Consider the following 20,694-nt stretch of genomic DNA (forward strand, 5'->3'; position numbering starts at 1 on the left):
TGTACACAGCAATGGCATGAGAATGAGAGTGAAAGTGGTCAAGAAAAAGAGAGCGGGAAGCGACCGTAGACAGTTGGGCTTTCGAGCAAGGGAGGGAGAAAGAACAGACTCGAACAGCTGGAACTTCCCAGGGGGGTAGGGAAAAGTGAGATGCTACATGTACATAGAAAGGTGGTAGTTGAAGAGAAGACAAGAGCGAATGAAGGCGAAGAGAGAAGGGACGGAGTAAGCAGGGGCGGCGAACAAATAAAGAATGTCTACTAATATCAGTGACCATTCTATAAATGGAAGGATTGCGGAGATCATGAGAGCGTACATAGTAGCGCAGGCAATGGGCATCACGGCGATCGGATAAGGATGGAACGTTCGCTTCTGCATAGAGGCTTTCGACAGGGGAAGAGCGAAAAGCACCAAGGCATAAACGTAATCCTTGGTGATGAATGGGGTTAAGGCTAGAGAGAGTAGCAGGAGATGCCGCTGAATAGATCTGGTCACCATAATCAAGTTTCGATAAAATAAGGGTGGAATGTAGGTGAAGGAGGGTTCGACGATCAGCTCCCCACGAAAGATGAGCAAGGGTTTTAAGAAGGTTCAGCCGGCTGTGACAAGTTGCCTTCAGAGAGGTAATGTGAGGTTTCCAGGATAACCTACGATCAAAGAGGAGGCCCAGAAACTTGACTGTATCACGTTCAGGGATACGTGAGCCATAAAGGTACAAAGGATGATCAGAGATGACAGAGCGTCTAGTGAAAGTGATTTGGTGGGTTTTAGTGCTGGAAAATTTAAACCCATGTGTGGTGGCCCAATTGGAAACACGGTCGACTGCATGCTGGAGAGAAACTGTAAGGAGGTGACAGTCAGCGCCTGCACAGGCAATAGCGAAGTCATCAACATAGAGTGATGACCAAATATTTGATGGAAGACTAGAGGCCAAATCATTAATAGCAAGGAGAAAAAGTGTTGTGCTCAGAACACATCCCTGGGGGACACCTTCAGCTTGGACAAAGTCCGGGGAGAGCACATTATTAACCCGAACACGGAAATGCCTGTCAGTTAAAAAGTTCTTAAGGAAGGATGGTAGATTGCCTCGAAGGCCTAAGGAGTGGACTTGGGCTAAAATATTATACCTCCAAGTTGTGTCATATGCCTTCTCAAGGTCAAAAAATATGGCAATAACTGAGTGGTTATTCGCAAAGGCATTACGAACATACGTATCCAAGCGCAGTAAGGGGTCTATGGTAGAACGTCCCTTACGAAAGCCATATTGACGAGTGGAGAGACTGTTGTGTGTCTCTAAATACCACACTAAACGTCTATTTACTAGACGTTCCATTACTTTGCAAACTGCACTGGTAAGAGCAATGGGACGATAGTGGGAGGTTTCATGTCCCGTAGTGTCTGGTTTGCGGAAAGGGAGAACAATGGCGGATTTCCACAGCTGTGGAAGAACTCCTTGTGACCAAATAAGATTGTAAAGGCGTAATAGGACTGCAAGGGCTGACTGATGTAAATGTTGTAGCATACGAATATGAATGTCGTCGGGCCCAGCTGCCGATGATCGACAAGCTGAGAGTGTTGCCTCCAGTTCTTGAAGTGTAAAAGGCACATTATACTGTTCTTCTCTGAGAGAAGAAAAGTCCAAGGGTGCTAACTCTCTGGCAGACTTTGAGGAAAGAAATGAGGGGCATAGATGGAGTCCCTGAGAAATACGGACCAGATGATTGCCAATTTCATTGGCAACATCTAGTGGGTTTGCTATATCAACACCGGCAACTCGCAGAACAGGAGCCGGGTCAGGAGAATATTTACCACTCAGTTTTCGTACTTTTTTCCAGACTGCACTCATAGAGGAAGCAGAGGTGATGGTGGAGACATAATCTCGCCAGCAAGTGCGTTTAGCGTCACGGATGACACGGCGAGCGATCGCACGCTTCTGTTTAAAATCAAGGAGTCGCTCTGTGGTTCTATTGTACCGGTACCTGCCCCATGCAGCGCGTTTCAAACGTACTGCACGAGCACAAGCAGGAGACCACCAAGGCACGCATTTCTGAGAATGCCTGCCCGAAGTTTGGGGTATAGAATGAGAAGCTGCGGTGAAAACGGAGGACGAGAAGAGGTGTAAAAGCTCATCGATGGAGGACGAAGAAGGAACCTCTTTAAAAACAGTCAGGTGTGAGTAAAGGTTCCAATTTGCCCGATTAAATTGCCAGCGTGGGGTGCGAAGAGGTGGCGAATATGAAGGGGAAGAAAGAATGATTGGGAAATGATCACTGTCATGTAAGTCCGGGAGAACAGACCAAGTAAAGTCTAATGCGGCGGAGGAAGAGCAAACTGAGAGATCGATGCAAGAGAGAGTATGAGTCCGAGGATCAAAATGGGTGTGAGTACCTGTATTTAAAACATGGAGGGGGTGGGTGGCAAGAAAAGCCTCTAACTGAATTCCACGGGAATCACAGTGAGACCCTCCCCAGAGGAAATGGTGGGCATTAAAATCACCAAGTAACAGAATCGGTGGCGGTAATGACGAAACAAGGAAGGCAAAATCCGGAATAGATAATGCCCGAGAAGGAGAGAGATATAAAGAACAGAGCGTATACCACCTATGTAAGTGGATACGGGCTGCTGTGTAATGCAGCGAAGTATGAATAAATAGTTGATGGTACGGAATATCAGTGCGGAGAAGAAGGGCACTTTCATTAAAGGTCCCATCAGGAAAAGGATCTGAAGAATACAACAAATTATAGCCTGAGATGTGAGAAATAACAGCAGAGTGTAATTTTGGTTCCTGTAAGCAAACACCAACAGGGGCAAACTGGGAGAGTAACATCTGAAGCTCACCCCGATTACCCCTGAGGCCGCGTATATTCCACTGTAAAAAGGCCATGATTGGCAATGATAAAGATACTTGAAATCCGCAGGTAAGGGTTCCTACGGACTAGAAGGGTTAGAAAAGTCCACATGCGGAGGCAGTGGAAAATGTTCAAGCAGCGAAGGAACGGTGCGCTGTGAAGAAAGGAGTTGCGCAGATGGAGCAGAGGAGAGAGAAAGAGCGGAAGGTGGATCAGTGTCCATTGATGGTTTGGTCTCTGCAATATATTCAGAGATTGCTTCAAGTGTTTCGGAATTCAGAGATGTCGTATGGGAGACAATATTGGGAATGGTAGGGGGAGGATGAGTAAAGATTGGAACTGTATTGGACTGTACCAAGGTAGGGGGGGGCGAAAGGGTGGAGGGAACTGGAGAAGCGTGGCAGGGGACAGAAGAGACAGGAACCTGGGAGGTGGCAGAAGAGGAAGAAACTTGGGAGGGAACAGGGGAGGAAGGTACATTACGAGGAGGAGGGTGAACCTCTGCACTTGTAACCGAGCCAGTGAGAGGGGAAGAACTAGGGACAGAGACAGGGAGGGTAAAATGAGGAGGTGGAAGATGGGTAGGAGGTGTTACCGGACCTTTTTTTGACTTTTGAGAAGTAGAGGGACGATTGGGAAGAGGTGTCGTACGAGGTCTCGTCGATACTGAGGCTTGTAAGAGAGAACTCGAAGAAGCGAGATTAGACTGAGGCGTTGAAGTAGGGACGTCTGAGCCGAGGACAGCAAAAGGATTAGATACAGGAGTGATTATGGGAGAGGTAACCACAGAGGTGGGTGTAGAAGATGGGATACCAGAAGTGGGGGGACGTTTTGAAACACGGGAATAAGAAACACGTGGGAGTCTCCCTTGGAGGCGGAGATGAGAAACTGCCATGGCATAAGGGAGACCTTCTGTCTCTTTGAGGTAACGGATTTCCCGCTCGTTTAAATAGACCTGACAACGGCGAGAGTACGAAGGGTGAGCCTCATGACAGTTAAGGCAAGAGGGAGATCGATTGCAAGACGTATTAGAATGGTCATCGGCACCACAGACTGGGCATTCGGCGATAGATCTGCAATATTTCGCTGGATGGCCAAATCGCCAGCAATTTCTACACTGTTGTGGTGTAGGGATCACCTTTCGAACTTGTAACCGATGTCCTGCTATATAAACGGAGGATGGGAGTTCTCGGCTGTCAAAAGTTAAACGAGCCACATTGCTAGGGTATCGTCTCCGCCCACGGGCAGGAAGAACGTAAGTGTCTACCTTGAGGATTGGGAGATCTTGGAGTTCCAGCTGTTCGAGAATGTCGGTGCCACATGTCTGGAAATTTTGTTGAACTATGGTATGGGGCAGAATAACGGTACCACTACAAGAATTGAGGGAATGATGTTTTTCAAGGGTGACAGGAACAGTATCTATATGGGAAAGACGAGAGAGCTCACGAGCCTGGGTAGCATTCTGTACGGTAATGATGCGCGTACCGCTCTTAAGAGCATGAAAAGAAATATCTTTACCAACATGGCGTAGGAGTGCCTTGCCAATACTATGGTCAGAAAGATAGGCAGTAGAGGAAGTTGGTCGTAAAGTGAAGAATTTAGTCCACTGTTCAGTCTGAAACTGAGCGTGGAAAGGTAGTGAAGGACGTGTCAATCGTTTCTGAGAAGAACGAGAAGGTGAAGGTGGAGAAGTATCATCAGCAGGTAATTGTCGTTGACGTTTAGGCGTGGGACCAGAGTTGGTCCGACGTGGAACGGGTCGGCGATTTGAAAATTGCCGCACCGTAGAGGGAGAGGCCGGAAGCATAGTCAGAGGAGAGCGAAGGTCTGATAAATCGAAGGAGTCAGTCGAGGCCTCAGTACCTGAAGCGGGTGAGGAAACAGCACCGGCAATAGGTACAGAGGCATGAGGAATGTCTGAAGAGTGGTCCAAAGACGAGGCGGGGTCAGAACGGGGTGCGGTATCAAGAAGGGGCCCGGGGGTACTAGGTTCATGGACTAGGGCTGCCATGGTTAGGTTACTTCTTTCTTTTTGTTTTTAAGAAAAAAAAAGAAAGAAGAAAAGAAAATAAAAACAAAAAAAAGAAAAAAAAAGGGGGGACCGGGGAGGGATAGTTCCTAGGAGGAATGAAAGGGCCAGAAATCTCCCTCCGCGCCCAAGAGGACTCGACACCGCTAGTAGCGCAGATGCAGCATGGAACCCGTGCCATACCCTACCCTTCATGCCAGTAAACCAGCAATCTGGGATAGCAACCTCACATCTGCCGAGCTACCTCGGTGGACAAAAGAGAGGGCGGCCGGATATCCGCCACAAAGCATACCTCCTTCAGCCACCACCCCCGGAATCCGAAAGGTGGCTTCCAGAGATACACCCGTCGCCCAAAAGACACCCAAAGCTACTCCGGGATACCGGAGAGGGATCGGGACATCCCTAGGCAATCCAGATTCCACGGCAAACTACGCCACCGCCAAGAAACCTCAACGGAATGGGATGGACCCCGGTGTCCTTTCCCCTACCTAGGAACTAGCGCGCCTGTGGGAGAAATCACGAAGGCTAAAAAGAGGAAGGGCAAAAGGGAGGGGTGAGGAGGAGGAGGAGGAATGGAAAAAGGGGAGGATGGGGAGGATGGGATAGGGGAGGGGAGAATGGGGGGTAATTAGGTTCGGTCTGAGGAAGAAGACCGACAGGGCTAATTCCTCAGACCAAGAGCCTCTTCACCACGCCAAGGAGCCCCCCTTGAAGAGGTACAACCAATAGTAGCTTGTTTACTTCCCTTTTCATATTTTTCATTTAGTTGTTTGGGGTTAAAAGCCACACCAACTAAGGTGTCCTCATTTGTACACATATTGGAACTATGGTGCATATTTGCAGCCTCCCACATTTTCCATTACATCTTTATCATTGCAATTATAGAAATTCTTTGTATTCTGTCTTTCATATTCAGTGCCATTTTTACAAACTCAAATGAAAGATTCCATTCAGTCTAGTGCTTTACCACCAAATCTTTTTCACTTTAGTTCATTCCTTCTTATCTTTGTTTATTAATTTCTGGCCTCTATCTTTGGCAAGTTTCCTATCACATTCTTAATCATGACCTGTTAAGCAAACAATAACAATGAAAATATAGTACAATAATATAGAACAATGTTTTAAATTACCTTGAATACTGGTGCTGTCTTGCTCACTAGGAGTGATGGTCTTCACAGCATAAAGTGGATGACTAATTTGAAAAGGCAGAGAATGATGGAATTAAGCAATGTGAATCTTGAGTGGTAAGGAAGGCTTCTCAGGAGTATTAGCTTTGGATGGTGAAGATTTCTTCAAAAACTTTTCAAAGTGAGCAGACACAAACTTTCTATTGCTTGACAAAGGCATGAGTGAATTCTGGAGAAACTGGTAAATATTGAGGAGTTTGGGTCTTGCTCCTCAAATACTGCCAGTTCAATTTCAAAGACCTTGAATTTCTTAGCTATTCTCTTCAAATCAAATCTCTTCACTGTGGGAAGTGCAATCTCATCAGAAGCTTTCACTCCTGCAACATTTTGTGCCTTTAATTCAACGAGTTCATTACTGCTGAGACCTACATCTACATCCTCATATACAGCTCCACCTCAGGGTAAAGTTGGCTTGTCATGTCAACTATGTTCTCTATCACACTATATAATTCTCAAACCCATTAAAATTATATACCAAATACAAATCCTGTTTCTTTCTCAGACTTTATTCCAAGCCTCTCCAATTTTTAAGTGACTGAATACGTTATAAACCTCCAAAAGTCTTAAAAGTATAGCCTCCATATGCAAGTAATTTGTTTAGAGTAGTGGACTGATGCTCATAAGACATAACATGTAATTGGTTTCTATGAAGCCAAATCATAAGTGCAGATATACACAATTAGGGACCCCTGTATTTAAAACCTGAGGTATGTAAGCAGCACCTCAATTATTTCCAACAAAATATAATACTGAATGCTTTTGTTCAATAAACATTACATGTGCATGGTGACAACACAAACCAAGAGGGTATAGTTACCAGTCTCCCAGCTCCATATAGTGTATTTTCTCTTGCAATGCAAAAATAAACTTTGCATTTATATTGAATACCTATGGTATGTAGACACCATCTACAATTATTTTCAGCAAAATACAAATGGCATGCCTTCATTTGGTTAATAAATATTTTTTGTGGTCAAAACTCTTCCTTGGATAAAAGTCCATAATACTAACAGCTGACATGATGTATGGCAGATACGTGAAAAAGTCTTCTCTACATTTCGGTACTTGTGTACTTATCCATCAGCTACCAAACTTCTTTCAAGTTGGTTTCTAATGTGTTTACAATGATAAAAACAATATAATGAAATTAAGTGCTAAACCAAACTATGCTTACAAAAAAGTAAGCCAGCAACTGACAAAACTGTGAACAAAATGATTAATAGTGTGGGCAAATGAGAGAAGAGATACTGTCGATTTAAAGATAAACCATTTAACAGTGAACAAGTCCATTAAGATTGAAAATACCATCAATAGAAAACAGCCATTATAAAGATAATATCTAAGAACTTCTTTTAATGGCAGTTTTCCCTCTGGCTGACTAGAATTCCTTAACCTATACCTAATAGTTAAGTCTATTTACAAGTGTCTATATACAATATGTCATCAATAACTTGTATTATTGTATTCCTAAACTTAAAGAATGTGAAACATTCCCACATATTCTCAACCATATTATTTGTTGTACAGTTAGCCAATCTGTAAACTAGTCTCAAAAAACATCCACATAAGCAGAACATTATTCTGTATTTGCAACAATAGAATACTCAAGTGAAATAAAATTTTGCAACCTCACTATAAACTTTAGACAAGAATCTGAGGAGCACAATTTTTTTTTTTTACAATACATACAAGGCAGTGTTTAATTTGAAAAAAAGTATTAAACACATTTAAAATAGACCACTGAGTAGATGTGGCCAAAAACAGTTACTTTTTAAGTAAAACTTCCAAGTCATCAAGAAAATAATGTTACATTTCTACACAGACTTCCATGGCTAACTTAAACCAAATGATTAATTATTTATTCATCAAATACATAGGTGAAATTTCATGACTACATATCCACCTCCCCCCCCTCCCCCAAAAAAAAAAGCTTTCTGTCAAATGAAGTATTTTTTAGTTCTCGTAAATTTTGTCTGTGTAGTAATGATTATGCTAAAGAACAGTATAATGAGATGTAAACCTCAAACAAAATGTTCATTCTTAGTACAATGATACATAATTTACCTTTAAATTTAAAGCTCAAACTATTTATAAGAGTAATATTTTTTTTCATTTAGTCATTTTACAATGAAACCTGGTCCTGAAAGAAAAACTGGGGAGGCAAAAAAAATTACCGACATTTGCATAGTTAGCCATTCATGTAAATGAAACTCATACATGCTTGATCTCAAGATATTCAGTTGGTGAGAAAATTAACTACTGCATCAAGGAAAACGAAGAGCAGTAGAGAGACAAGCAGAGCACTAGATAAACATCTGAAGGATGGTGCAGTATGAGCAGTTGCTAAATGATTTACTAATGCCTTTTCATTTTATACATTCTACTGTATTTACAGTCCAAATTATCAACACAAAATTCCCAGCAAAACTGTCTAAATACTTGATCAATGTTGAAAAATAGTATACTGCCAAAAACTAACAAATCACTAAACAGATACTCAAAATACACTTTATAACACTTATTTTTCAGAAAAACACAAAATACATATAAAAAATACAATATATACTGCACAACACACCTAGCTGTCTGTTTAATAAATTTATACAAATATAAAATTTATTACAAAAGTTTTATTACATTAAGATGACTTATTTTCAATAAAAAAAAAATAAAAAAAGTGACTGAAGCATGTAATGCACTGTAAATCAATATTATAGTATACAACCTGATGTAAAGTTATCTACTTTAAGGAATTTTACTGTTTGGACTTTTTAACTGATAACTTTGGCTTTTATCCACTGATAGTGATGACTCTAAAATTAACAAAAGATACGAGGGCTGAAGGGGATACACAAGGAAGGTCAGATACCTCAAATCAATCACTGTTAAGTTTTAATTAGTTACAATTTTCTCTTACTTTCGTGCAAGTCAAGGCTGCAAAGTTAACAGGTAGAGGATAGAGGTCATATTAATGTGGAAAACCAGACACCTCAAATCAATCGCAATTAAATTTTAGAAAAAATGCCCATACCTCCAATTGGTCAGAAAACCCAGAAATAAAGAGTCTGCACAAAAATAAAAAGATTAACCAATTAGCACATCTGTTTTTCTTAAGCAATAAACCTACAATTATTTATTACAACCTATTGTTTCACAGGTAAACCTTTAATTATATATATGCACTTGCCATTTTCTATGACCATCCACAGCACTCTTCAGTTTTTTTTTTTTAACACGTTGGCCGTTTCCCACCGAGGCAGGGTGACCCAAAAAGAAAAACAAAACAAAAAGAAAAATACTTTCATCATCCAACACTTTCACCATCACTCATACATAATCACTGTTTTTGTAGAGGCACTCAGATACAACAGCTTAGATGTCCCTCCACACTACCAATATCCCAAACCCCTCCTTTAAAGTGCATTAAAAGGCTGCTTCTGAAAGCCTTCCCTCCCCCCTATGAAGCATTAAATATATACAAGACATGCTACTAATAATGTCCAGGATCTGTCAGTATCAATTCTGTGTAAAAAAATCATTAAAGATTGCATATTTCACTGGCAATCATATCCGAGGAATTTAGCCATTTTTTTTTTCTAGTTATGGTGTACATAAATATACACTTATGCATATAAATTGTGGTGTTAGAAAAAAAGTAAGATGTGTGTTCATTTGCATTAAGGCTTAATTAAGGAAAATGTATCATTCCTATTTAGAAAGTAAAACTCAAATGATGTGGAACACCAACCACAAAAAAAAAAAATTTACAAAACCAATACTCTACTGAATGGAGTATTAATAGTTCAACTCTCCCTGAAAAATCATTACTATCTTCATGAGATTCACGTCACAGTGATAGCTAACTGCATACTAGTGAATTTGTATATCATAAGAAACCTTGTCAATTATTTTTGTGCAAAAGACAGGATTCTAACCCATGTACAGCCAGTCCTACAATTAGCTGCCCAGTGCTCTAACCACTTCTTCATGCTGGCCTAACATGACTCATCCAACTAGAGCACTGACCTGCTAATTTTAGGATTGACTTGAAAAACCATTCAAATTCCATACTTTTCATTAGTTGCTTGCAATTGCTTTATCATAATTTCACCAATCACTGTCAATTTTTATTTCTTCCAATGCAAATGCAATTTTTTTTTTTTTTGCCAAGCATTTGTTTCAAGATACAACATAACATGCTAATTTGACTAACACAAAAGTGAACTGGCAACTTTGGCTTACACAAGAAATGAAGCCACTAAAATGTGTAAAAAATACTGGGGATGCCTGAAATGGAAGATTTAATATTGGAAGAAAGAAATGAAGAAATCCAGGATAGTACAATGTGACAAAAATGAAGTCTGTTTAGTTCAAGGTTGTGATAGGTTGTAACTGACTGAAGCATCTTTGTAGTACTTAAACATTAACCATAGATGAAAACCAAACAGGACAGACAAAAATTATTCTAATAAACTTCTCCACTCTTCAGCCATGGTAGTACTTCCATACACAACTAAAGTTTATGACAGCTCTCAAAATGCACAGAAAACTAATTTTATTGCCTTCCACTTTCCCTGGAGCATTACCTGAAGTAACATGATTAAAGAAAATGTGGGTTCATTTAAAAATTTTATAAGAGACATATTGGTAAATAGGGGAATAGTTATTCTTCAAATATTATTGTCAACCTCTTTTGACATCACACTGCCTACTTTGTTCCTTCTGGCTGCTGTTAACATCTTTCTTGAATACCCTATAGCTTATTTTCTAGGTATAATGCACAAAAAAAACACACAATAGCCACTGTAAAATTTTAAAAAATATTTAAGATTTCTTTTTAGCAATTAGAATTACCAGTAATTTAGTTTTATCAGCAATCACTGTCACAAAGTTCTATTTAAAAGGTACAAATGGTCTGATACCTAGGTAGGTTGATTCGTCAAGTAGCTCACAAGCTTGTTTCTGTACTAGAAGCTGTAGTAGTGCTGGAAGCTACTATATCTGTGGCCAGATCTCTCCTTCCTCTGGACACACACTGAGGAGGAGAACGGTGAATCGATGGAGTGAACACATCTTGGTGTGGAGACCGAGCACTGAATGGTATTTTAGAAGCCAGAGATGGTGAAAAATAAGGGTTGGCCCTGTCATGTGTTTTGCTTGAGGTAGTAGAAACAGGAGATGAGCAACCAATATGATGTCGTGGTAAATGACTCTGAGGAAAACTATTAGGTGTTACTGATGGCGTATGGCTAGAACTGGTATTGGAAGAGCGTTGAGATGAAGTCCCTGTAGTGTGGTAAGGTGATGCAGCTGATACCAGCACACTCGTCTCACCTGTTAGTCTTGACATCTGCGAAGTATTCACACTTACATCAACACCTTGAAGCACTCTGGTAATATCTGTGTTACTGATTTTGGGAGATTTAATTAAAGATTTTGGTGGAATTAGGGATAATCTACCAGGTGAATCCTGTGGTGATGTCACATTACTTGTTTCACTCTCATAGCTTAAGGAAGCACTAATTAGAGAAGATGGAGTGGAGGGAGTCCCTGAATCATGGCCTTCAGCTGCCCAGTCCCAAGCACTTCCTGACTGGGAGCCAAATGTGAAGGACTTGGCTGTTGGACTCTTCAATACACTATTATGGTATGATGGGTCACTAGCTTTTATTACATTATGATCTTCATCCATCTGCATTGTCACTTGATTAATTGGTTGACTTTTGGATCTTGAGTGCTGAGACACATTCATTGCTTTGCTAGATAAGCGGTCAAGTGAAGACACCTTTTCAGATGACATATTTTTAGAAGAGTGACAATAGATACAGGTTGACTGTACTTTGCCTGTCTCTCCTATATATGAAGGTAGCACTTGTGTTCCAACATCCACAACATTTACCTTGAACTGTGATTTAATATCCCTACTTAACTCTTCCTCTTGATGAAATATACAATTACTTGTACCATTGCCATTACCATTCAGCTCTTCCATTTGAAGGGTATCATTTTCAGAAGTGTCAGATCTAGGTGAACCACAGGAACATGTGGAACAATGGCGCTTGGCTCTCTCACGTTGTCTTTCTTCCAGCACAGCAGCCATGATGGCTGCAGACACAGCATCCACTGGCTCATCCTTTTCATTTTCCTCTGAAAAAATTATTTTACCCAAATCATTATGTACATAAATTTTTGAGGTAAAGCCCTTCCTTCCTATCATACAAATTTTCTTCTCTTAAAAAAAAAATACTTATTTTTTACCTATGTACCATCATACTACAAGCAACATGCCAGAGCACTGCCACACTATCCAGGTACCTCTCGTCATATCAAAATAATTTAGAAAAAAATAAATTGAGGATAATTTGGTCATTCATGATGCAAAGATACCGATGTGCTCTATCCCTGCTCCTAAGAAATTTTAACCCGTAAACGGTCCAAACGTATATATACGTTCTCTCGTGTAGCACCCCAAATGTATATATACGTTTTCTTTGTCATACATTCAACATTGCCACGATAAGCCTGAGTCACCTAGACATGAGAGAATGGGTGTGCGCACTCACTGTGCGCCATATTAAAATAATTGGGGATGCCTGGGTACCATATGCTCTTTTTTCCTATTAACCCTTAAACGGTCCAAACATATATACAGCGGACCCCCGGTTAACGATATTTTTTCACTCCAGAAGTATGTTCAGGTGCCAGTACTGACCAAATTTGTTCCCATAAGGAATATTGTGAAGTAGATTAGTCCATTTCAGACCCCCAAACATACACGTACAAACGCACTTACATAAATACACTTACATAATTGGTCGCATTCGGAGGTAATCGTTATGCGGGGGTCCACTGTATATGTTCACTTGCGTATAGCCCCAAATTTTTTGGAAAAAAAAAAAAACTTTTTTTTAATAAGTCCTTTTTTTTTTTTTTCCAAAAAATTTGGGGCACTACGCGAGTGAACGTATATATATGTTTGGACCGTTTAAGGGTTAATAGGAAAAAAGAGCATATGGTACCCAGGCATCCCCAATTATTTTAATATGGCGCATAGTGAGTGCGCACACCCATTCTCTTATGTCTAGGCGACTCAGGCTTATCGTGGCAATGTTGAATGTATGACAAATAAAACGTATATATACGTTTGGGGCACTAGCAGTAACAACGTATATATACATTTAAACCGTTTACGGGTTAACTATATAAATTAAGCTACTGACCATTAGTTAAAAAAAAAAATATTGTAACAATCACAATTTTCTCTAATAAAATTCAACCTCAAAATATACTTGCTATTTATTTTGACACCTTGTACAACAATCGCTCTCTACTTTGGCATATTGTACAAGATGAAACTACTTTATTAATTCACAAGCTCATAACATATTGTACAACTAGCAACAAGTGTACACATTATTTTTATTCAAAAATAAAAATTTATTTCTTTGCATAATATACAATGTGTAATTAACATGCAGTAAAATATTGTTGAGCACAAAGAAAGCCACTAGCATGCATGTGCACTTCAGGCAGACTAAGCCTAATGCTTACACACTTCAGGCAGACTAAGCTTAATGCTTACACACTTCAGGCAGACTAAGCTTAATGCTTACACACTTCAGGCAGACTAAGCTTAATGCTTACACACTACTTAAAACTAGACAGGTTATGGAGTGATGAATGATAATTCTACATTAATACAAAAAGAGGGGTGGCAAAAATTTTTATAATTAGTACAATTTATAGTAGAGTGGTTGCAAACAAAAAAAAATTAGTACAATTTACAATAGTACAATTTTAAGTGTGTATTAATACTTACATTAATTTAGGTATCTTAAGTTAATTGGGATTTCTCTAGTAGTTTCAAAATTATTCTACGATTTCAGACACAGTGTAGTGTTGGTATAGTTAAGTTTAAGAGAAAAGATAATTTTTTGTTATACTGTAGTCTTAAAATGACTGGCAGACAGGGAACCTTTTGCTGGTTCGGTCAATGAATTCCATATCTTGGAGCCCTTTATGTGCATTGCATTATTGCATAGTGCGAGAAATATGAGGGATATCAGAGAGTTTTGTGCCTTGTGTTGTGCCTGTGTTCTGTTGTAGCTATCAAGGAGAAGTTTGAGAGGAGGGTTTATATTGGAGTTTAATGTTCTATACACAGCCTCTCCTCGCTTAGCGATGTATTTCTTTACAGACACCTCAGACTTATAACGGGCTCTCTGACCAGTTTGCATACCTAAATAATGTATAATAGAGCTGATTTCCTCTATACTGTTTATTACAATATACAGTACACTGTTGTATAAACATTTAAAAATAGTATACCAGAAATGTTATAAATGGTGCAAAGGTGACATTAAAACAATATCAGAGATGGTTGACAAACCCACTACCATTATAGTATGCTCCTCACTTAGCGATGACTTCGTTTACCGATGTGGTCTTAGGAATGGAACTCTGTTATTAACCCTTTGACTGTCGCAAGCCCTCTTTCTGAAACTGTCACTCTGTCGAAAAATATTTGAAAACAAAAAAAAATCATATTTTCTTATGAAATGACAATCTTTTTCCGATAGTAATGACACCAAAGTATGAAATCTGATTGAAAACTTATGGAATTACGCTCCTGCGAAGTTAGTGATTTTGGCAATATATACACATCGGCAATTTTGCCGAATTTGAGCCCTATTTTCGGCCAATTCCATTGTTCCAGTCTACCAAACTCATAGCAATATCTTTAGAACTCCATTTTTTCTATCAACTTAGTACAAGAAACCACCCATTTACCAATTTTAACTACCCAATAATGTGGTCAGAAACTGGCAATTTGGCCAATTTTACACAAATTAAAGAAGATGCCAATTTCAAAATAGGGCCCAGAATAAACAATCCAGACATTCTTGGCACTAAAATAACATCCTCTGTTCATCAGTCACGTCTCCAGGCCCCCTCTTACATTACTCTTGCTTTCTATTTTGATTTTTTATTCACAGAAAAAATAGATTTACTTTATTGCAGACTATTGCATTATTGTAAAAATGGTATAAATAATATCAGTGCACTAGTGAGAGAATATTAGACTCCCCAGTTCATGTGTACTGGACGTGTGGTGTGATTTGTTTACTCTTGAATGTTGGTAAAAATTGAACATTTCTGCTACTTTGAGCTCAATTTCAAGGTAGTTTTCATTGTGAACCTAATCAAAATTACCACTATTTCTGTAATATGTTTTCCATTCTATCAAATGAGACCACGAAAACGAGAATACAACCATAAATAATATATGAAAATATACCTCAAAGTCAGCGTTTTAATCCAAAAACAGAATTTTTTTTTACTCTCATTATGCACTGCGTGTTGCAGGATTTTTTTTATACAGTGCACACTGACCACACAGACCCATTCTCTCACATGTGGGACTACCAGCTTTCTCCTGCTTGATTTGAGGCCACTACAATTATTGAGTACACATACATCCAAAACATTGACTCGTAAGACGTATACATATATATGGCTGAAACAGTCAAAGGGTTAAGTTAGGAGAGGCTGTATATAGTAGGCACAATAATATGAGTGTATATTTTGTATATTAAGTTCAAACTCTGAAGAATGGAGGGGTGTGTCGTCTGGCACAGGAGTTGGCGATCATCCACACAGCAGCTTTTTGTTGAGTTAGTAATGGTTGAAGGTGATGGAGATCTACTACGACCACAGCATAAATACCACAGTTGAGGTAAGGGTAGTTTAGAGAGTGGTATAATGTAAGTAGTGCCTTTTTGGCATACACAGTACCATAGTTTGGAAAGGATGCCTACTGTTTTGGGGACTTAACACTTTATACTGTCACAAGTACCAGAGTACACACACTCCATGGCTTCAGTATTCCAGTCTGGAATATTTGTTGCTGGTAATATCATGACTACAGTATTGCTTCCATAAAACTTACTAAAGACAAATATACAGTACATCTACATTGTTGCAACAGTAAAGCAATTATACATCTATGAACACTGCAAATTGTGTCAGCATACCTGAATATTTATTCACTGAATAAACCATTGCAGTTGGTGGGAAAGTTGGGATAGGAACTTTGATGACTTTCATTTCGGGCTTCGGGTTGTCCCGAGGCTCCCTTGCAAGACGAAATTTGGCCTTCTTTTGGACATCTGATGGAAGCTAAAATGAAAGAACGAAAATGATTTAACTGTTGTGGAAAAGTCTTGCAATCGTCTTCACCCTGTTTGCAGTTGTGGTCCTAGGAAAAAAAAAATTATGCATCACCAATCACAACTTATTTGTATTATATGCCAGGTTTCCACCACTTCTTTACCCTGTGACAACCCTCTCCAAGTAGGTATATAAAGGTAATACTTGGGTAACTCTCCATGGGGAAGTTGAACAGAATTCTTCCTCTATAAGCCGTGTGTGTCATAATAGTCAACTAAAATGCTGGGAGCAAGGGGCTAGTAACCCTTTCTCCTGTATACATTACTCAAGTTAAAAAGAGAAATTTTTGAATTTTTGTTTTTCTTTTCAGACCACGCTGCCTAGCGAGTTCCACTTTCGCGAGCTTCGAACATTCACAAATGCCGAGCCGCCCAATCATATTTACCAAACATAGTTACCACAACATGTATATACAATATTTTATGATGTTTTCATGCGTTTTATGATTGTTCGTGGTTCAATAGGTTAAGGAAGCAGCATTGTTAGGCTATTATTATAGCATTTACTTAGCCTACAACATTTATACACTTTTTTTTTTTTTAACAAGTTGGCTGTCTCCCACCAGGGCAGGGTGACCCAAAAAGAAAGAAAATACTCAAAAAGAAAATACTTTCATCATCATTCAACACTTTCACCTCACTCATACATAATCACTGCTTTTGCAGAGGTGCCCAGAACACAACAGTTTAGAAGCATATATGTACAGTGGACCCCCGGTTAACGAACTTTTTTCATTCCAGTAGTATGTTCAGGTGCCAGTACTGACCGAATTTTTTCCCATAAGGAATATTGTGAAGTAGATTAGTCCATTTCAGACCCCCAAACATACATGTACAAACGCACTTACATAAATACACTTACATAATTGGTCGCATTTGGAGGTGATCGTTAAGCGGGGGTCCACTGTATAAAGATACACAACATATCCCTCCAAAGTGCCAATATCCCAAACCCCTCCTTTAAAGTGCAGGCATTGTACTTCCCATTTCCAGGACTCAAGTCTGGCTATATAAAAATAACCAGTTCCCCTGAATCCCTTCACTAAATATTACCCTGCTCACACAGCAACAGCTCGTCAGGTCCCAAATACCATTTGTCTCCATTCATTTCTACCTAACACGCTCATGCATGCTTGCTGGAAGTCCAAGCTCCTCGTCCACAAAACCTCCTTTATCCCCTTCCTCCAGCCTTTTCAAGGACGATCCATACCCCACCTTCCTTTCTCTACAGATTTACAAGCTCTCCATGTCATTGTACTTTGATCCATTCTCTCTAAATGACCAAACCACCTCAACAACCCCTCTTCAGCCCTGACTAATTTCCACATTCCGAATTCTCTGCATAATATTTACACCACACACTGCCCTTAGACAGGACATCACCACTGCCTCCAACTGCCTCCTCACTGCAGCATTTACAACCCAAGCTTCACACCCATATCAGTGTGTTCGTACCACTATACTTTCATACGTTCCCTTCTTTGCCTCCATAGATAATGTTTTTTGTCTCCACTGTTATATACCTCAATGCACCACTCACCTTATTTCCTTCATCAATTCTATGGTTAACCTCATACTTCATACAGCCATCCGCTGAGATGTCCATACTCCTCCTCTCCAATTTGATATCCAATTTTTCTTTATCTAAATCATTTGATACCCTCATCACCTTACTCTTTTCTATGTTCACTTTCAACTTTCTACCTTTATACACTCTACCTTTTATCCACCAATATATAATCTAACAAACTACTTTCATTACGTGTTATATCATACCTTATACGTATATTTATTTATCCTCTTTTTCATAAAATATATATTACTTTTTACCAAACCTCTTTCTACACATAGCTCAATTAAAGGCTCCCCATTTTCATTTACCCCTGGCACCCCAAATTTACCTACTACTCCCTCCACAACATTTTTACCCACTTTAGCATTGAAATCCCCAACAAGTACTCTCAAGCTTGGTTCAAAACTCCCCATACACCCATACACTCAATTCCCAAAACATCTTTCTCTCCTCCAGGTGCATATACGCTTACTATAACCCACTTCACATCCAACCTTCATTTTACTCCACATAATCCTTGAATTAATACATTTATACTCCCTCTTTCCCTGACATGGCTTATACTTCAACATTATTGCTACTCCTTTAGCTCTAACTATACACAAATAACCCGCACATAGAAGAGAGGAGCTTAGACGACGTTTCGGTCCGACTTGGACCATTTACAAAGTCACACTAACCACAAGTGGAGCAGGACGGCTGTAGGTTAGGTTAGGTTAGGTTAGGTTAGGTTAGGTTAGGTTAGGTAGGTAAAGAAGAGCCAGTCAAATACAAAGAAAGGGGAGCACTGCAAGGGAGCTAGGTGCCCACAGAGGGAGAGCAAGTGCACAGAGGTGGGGGAAGGGGAAGTGATGAAAAAATAATGAGGGAACAGAAACACGCGACAGAAGAAAGATAAAAAAAAAAAGGAAAGAGGAAAGGGGAAGAGGGAGAAGAAAAAAGAAAAATGAGGAATCAGGTTAAGTCACGGGTATTCTGAAGTTTGGAGCATTTTACAATGTAGTGGGAGAGGAAGGCATCTACAGAGACAAAGCCAGGACTAAGATTCATACAAGGAAAATTGTGTTAGAGAGGATTCAACTAGACGGCGACTGTAAGAGTTGGAAGTAGGGAAGACAGTTTTAGAGGAAGACCAGTCAATGGGATGGCTGTGATCTCTGACCTGACAGAACAGAGCATTGTTAGTGTCGGCAAGCCTAACACTATTTTTGTGCTCCCTAAGTCTGTCAGAAAGAGATCAGCCAGTTTCTCCAAAGTATTGAAGAGGACAGGAGGAGCAAGAAATAGAGTAGACACCAGGAACATCTGTTGAGGGAGGAGAAGTATGAACGAGATTAGTGCGAAGAGTGTTAGTCTGGCGGAAAGTAAGCTTGATGTCTAAGGGACGGAGAGAATTGTTGAGATTAGAAAGACCGGAAATGTAGGGAAGGCAGAGGACAGAAGAGTTCCCAGGAGTAGAGAGTTTGGGAGAGAAGAAATTACGTTTAGCATGTGAGAAGGCAGAGTCTATGAAATGGGTAGGGTAGCCAAGACGGGAAAACGAATTATAGAGTGGAAATTTCTGCTGGAAGGAACTGAGGATCACAGATGCGAAGGGCACCTCCTTTATTTCATCATCTCCATCTCCTCCTCTCCCATCTCCTCCTCCTCCATCTCCATCTCCTCCTCCTCCATCTCCATCTCCTCCATCTCCATCTCCTCCTCCTCCATCTCCATCTCCTCCTCCTCCATCTCCTCCTCCTCCATCTCCATCTCCATCTCCTCCATCTCCATCTCCTCCATCTCCATCTCCTCCTCCTCCATCTCCATCTCCTCCTCCTCCTCCATCTCCTCCTCCTCCTCCATCTCCTCCTCCTCCTCCATCTCCTCCTCCTCCATCTCCATCTCCTCCTCCTCCATCTCCATCTCCTCCTCCTCCATCTCCATCTCCTCCTCCTCCATCTCCATCTCCTCCTCCTCCATCTCCATCTCCTCCTCCATCTCCTCCTCCATCTCCTCCTCCTCCTCCTCCATCTCCTCCTCCTCCTCCTCCATCTCCTCCTCCTCCTCCATCTCCTCCTCCTCCTCCATCTCCTCCTCCTCCTCCTCCTCCATCTCCTCCTCCTCCTCCATCTCCTCCTCCATCTCCTCCTCCTCCTCCATCTCCTCCTCCTCCATCTCCTCCATCTCCTCCTCCTCCATCTCCTCCTCCTCCATCTCCTCCTCCTCCATCTCCTCCTCCTCCATCTCCTCCTCCTCCATCTCCTCCTCCTCCATCTCCTCCTCCTCCATCTCCTCCTCCTCCATCTCCTCCTCCTCCATCTCCTCCTCCTCCATCTCCTCCTCCTCCATCTCCTCCTCCTCCATCTCCTCCTCCTCCTCCTCCATCTCCTCCTCTATATAGCCGTCCTGCTCCACTTCTGGTTAGTGTGACTTTGTAAATGGTCCAAGTCGGACCAAAACGTCATCGCAAGCTCCTCTCTTCTATGTGCGGGTTATTTGTGTATCGTTCCAGTCACGGTATTGCGCCTTTTCTTGTTATTTAGTTCTAACTATTTGAAACCCCTGACCTAATCCCATTTACTTCTCTCCACTGAAACTCTCCCACCCCCTTCAGCTTTGTTTTACTTAAAGCCAGGACATCCAGCTTCTCATTCAAAGCATCCACAATCATCTCTCTTATCATTTGCACAACATCCACACATTCAGACATCCCACTGACAATTTTCTTACTCTTCTTTTTAGTAATCTGTACAGGAAAAGGGGGTTACTACCCCATTGTTCCAGGCATTTTAGTCGACTTTTATAACACGCATGGCTTACGGAGGAAAGATTCTTATTCCACTAC

At 40.5% G+C, this 20,694-nt stretch overlaps 1 protein-coding gene across 5 annotated transcripts in view; it reads right to left on the bottom strand.

The window, feature by feature from the left end:
- Nucleotides 1-20,694, bottom strand: part of LOC128687635 (uncharacterized) — a 110,405-nt gene that overhangs the window by 40,342 nt on the left and 49,369 nt on the right. For 4 of the 5 annotated variants that reach the window (XM_053775186.1, XM_053775184.1, XM_070084156.1 and 1 more), the window contains exons 6-7: nt 16,100-16,244; nt 10,146-12,212 (exon numbers count right to left, since the gene is read on the bottom strand). In XM_053775186.1, the coding sequence (XP_053631161.1) occupies nt 11,014-12,212; nt 16,100-16,244 (1,344 nt within the window). In that variant the 3' untranslated portion in view covers nt 10,146-11,013. Of the gene's footprint in view, nt 1-10,145; nt 12,213-16,099; nt 16,245-20,694 lie in introns of those variants that run through there. The other variant, XM_070084155.1, reaches the window with a different exon arrangement.

This window comes from Cherax quadricarinatus, chromosome 11 (genome assembly GCF_038502225.1).
Source record: "Cherax quadricarinatus isolate ZL_2023a chromosome 11, ASM3850222v1, whole genome shotgun sequence".
Lineage (NCBI taxonomy): Eukaryota > Metazoa > Arthropoda > Malacostraca > Decapoda > Parastacidae > Cherax > Cherax quadricarinatus.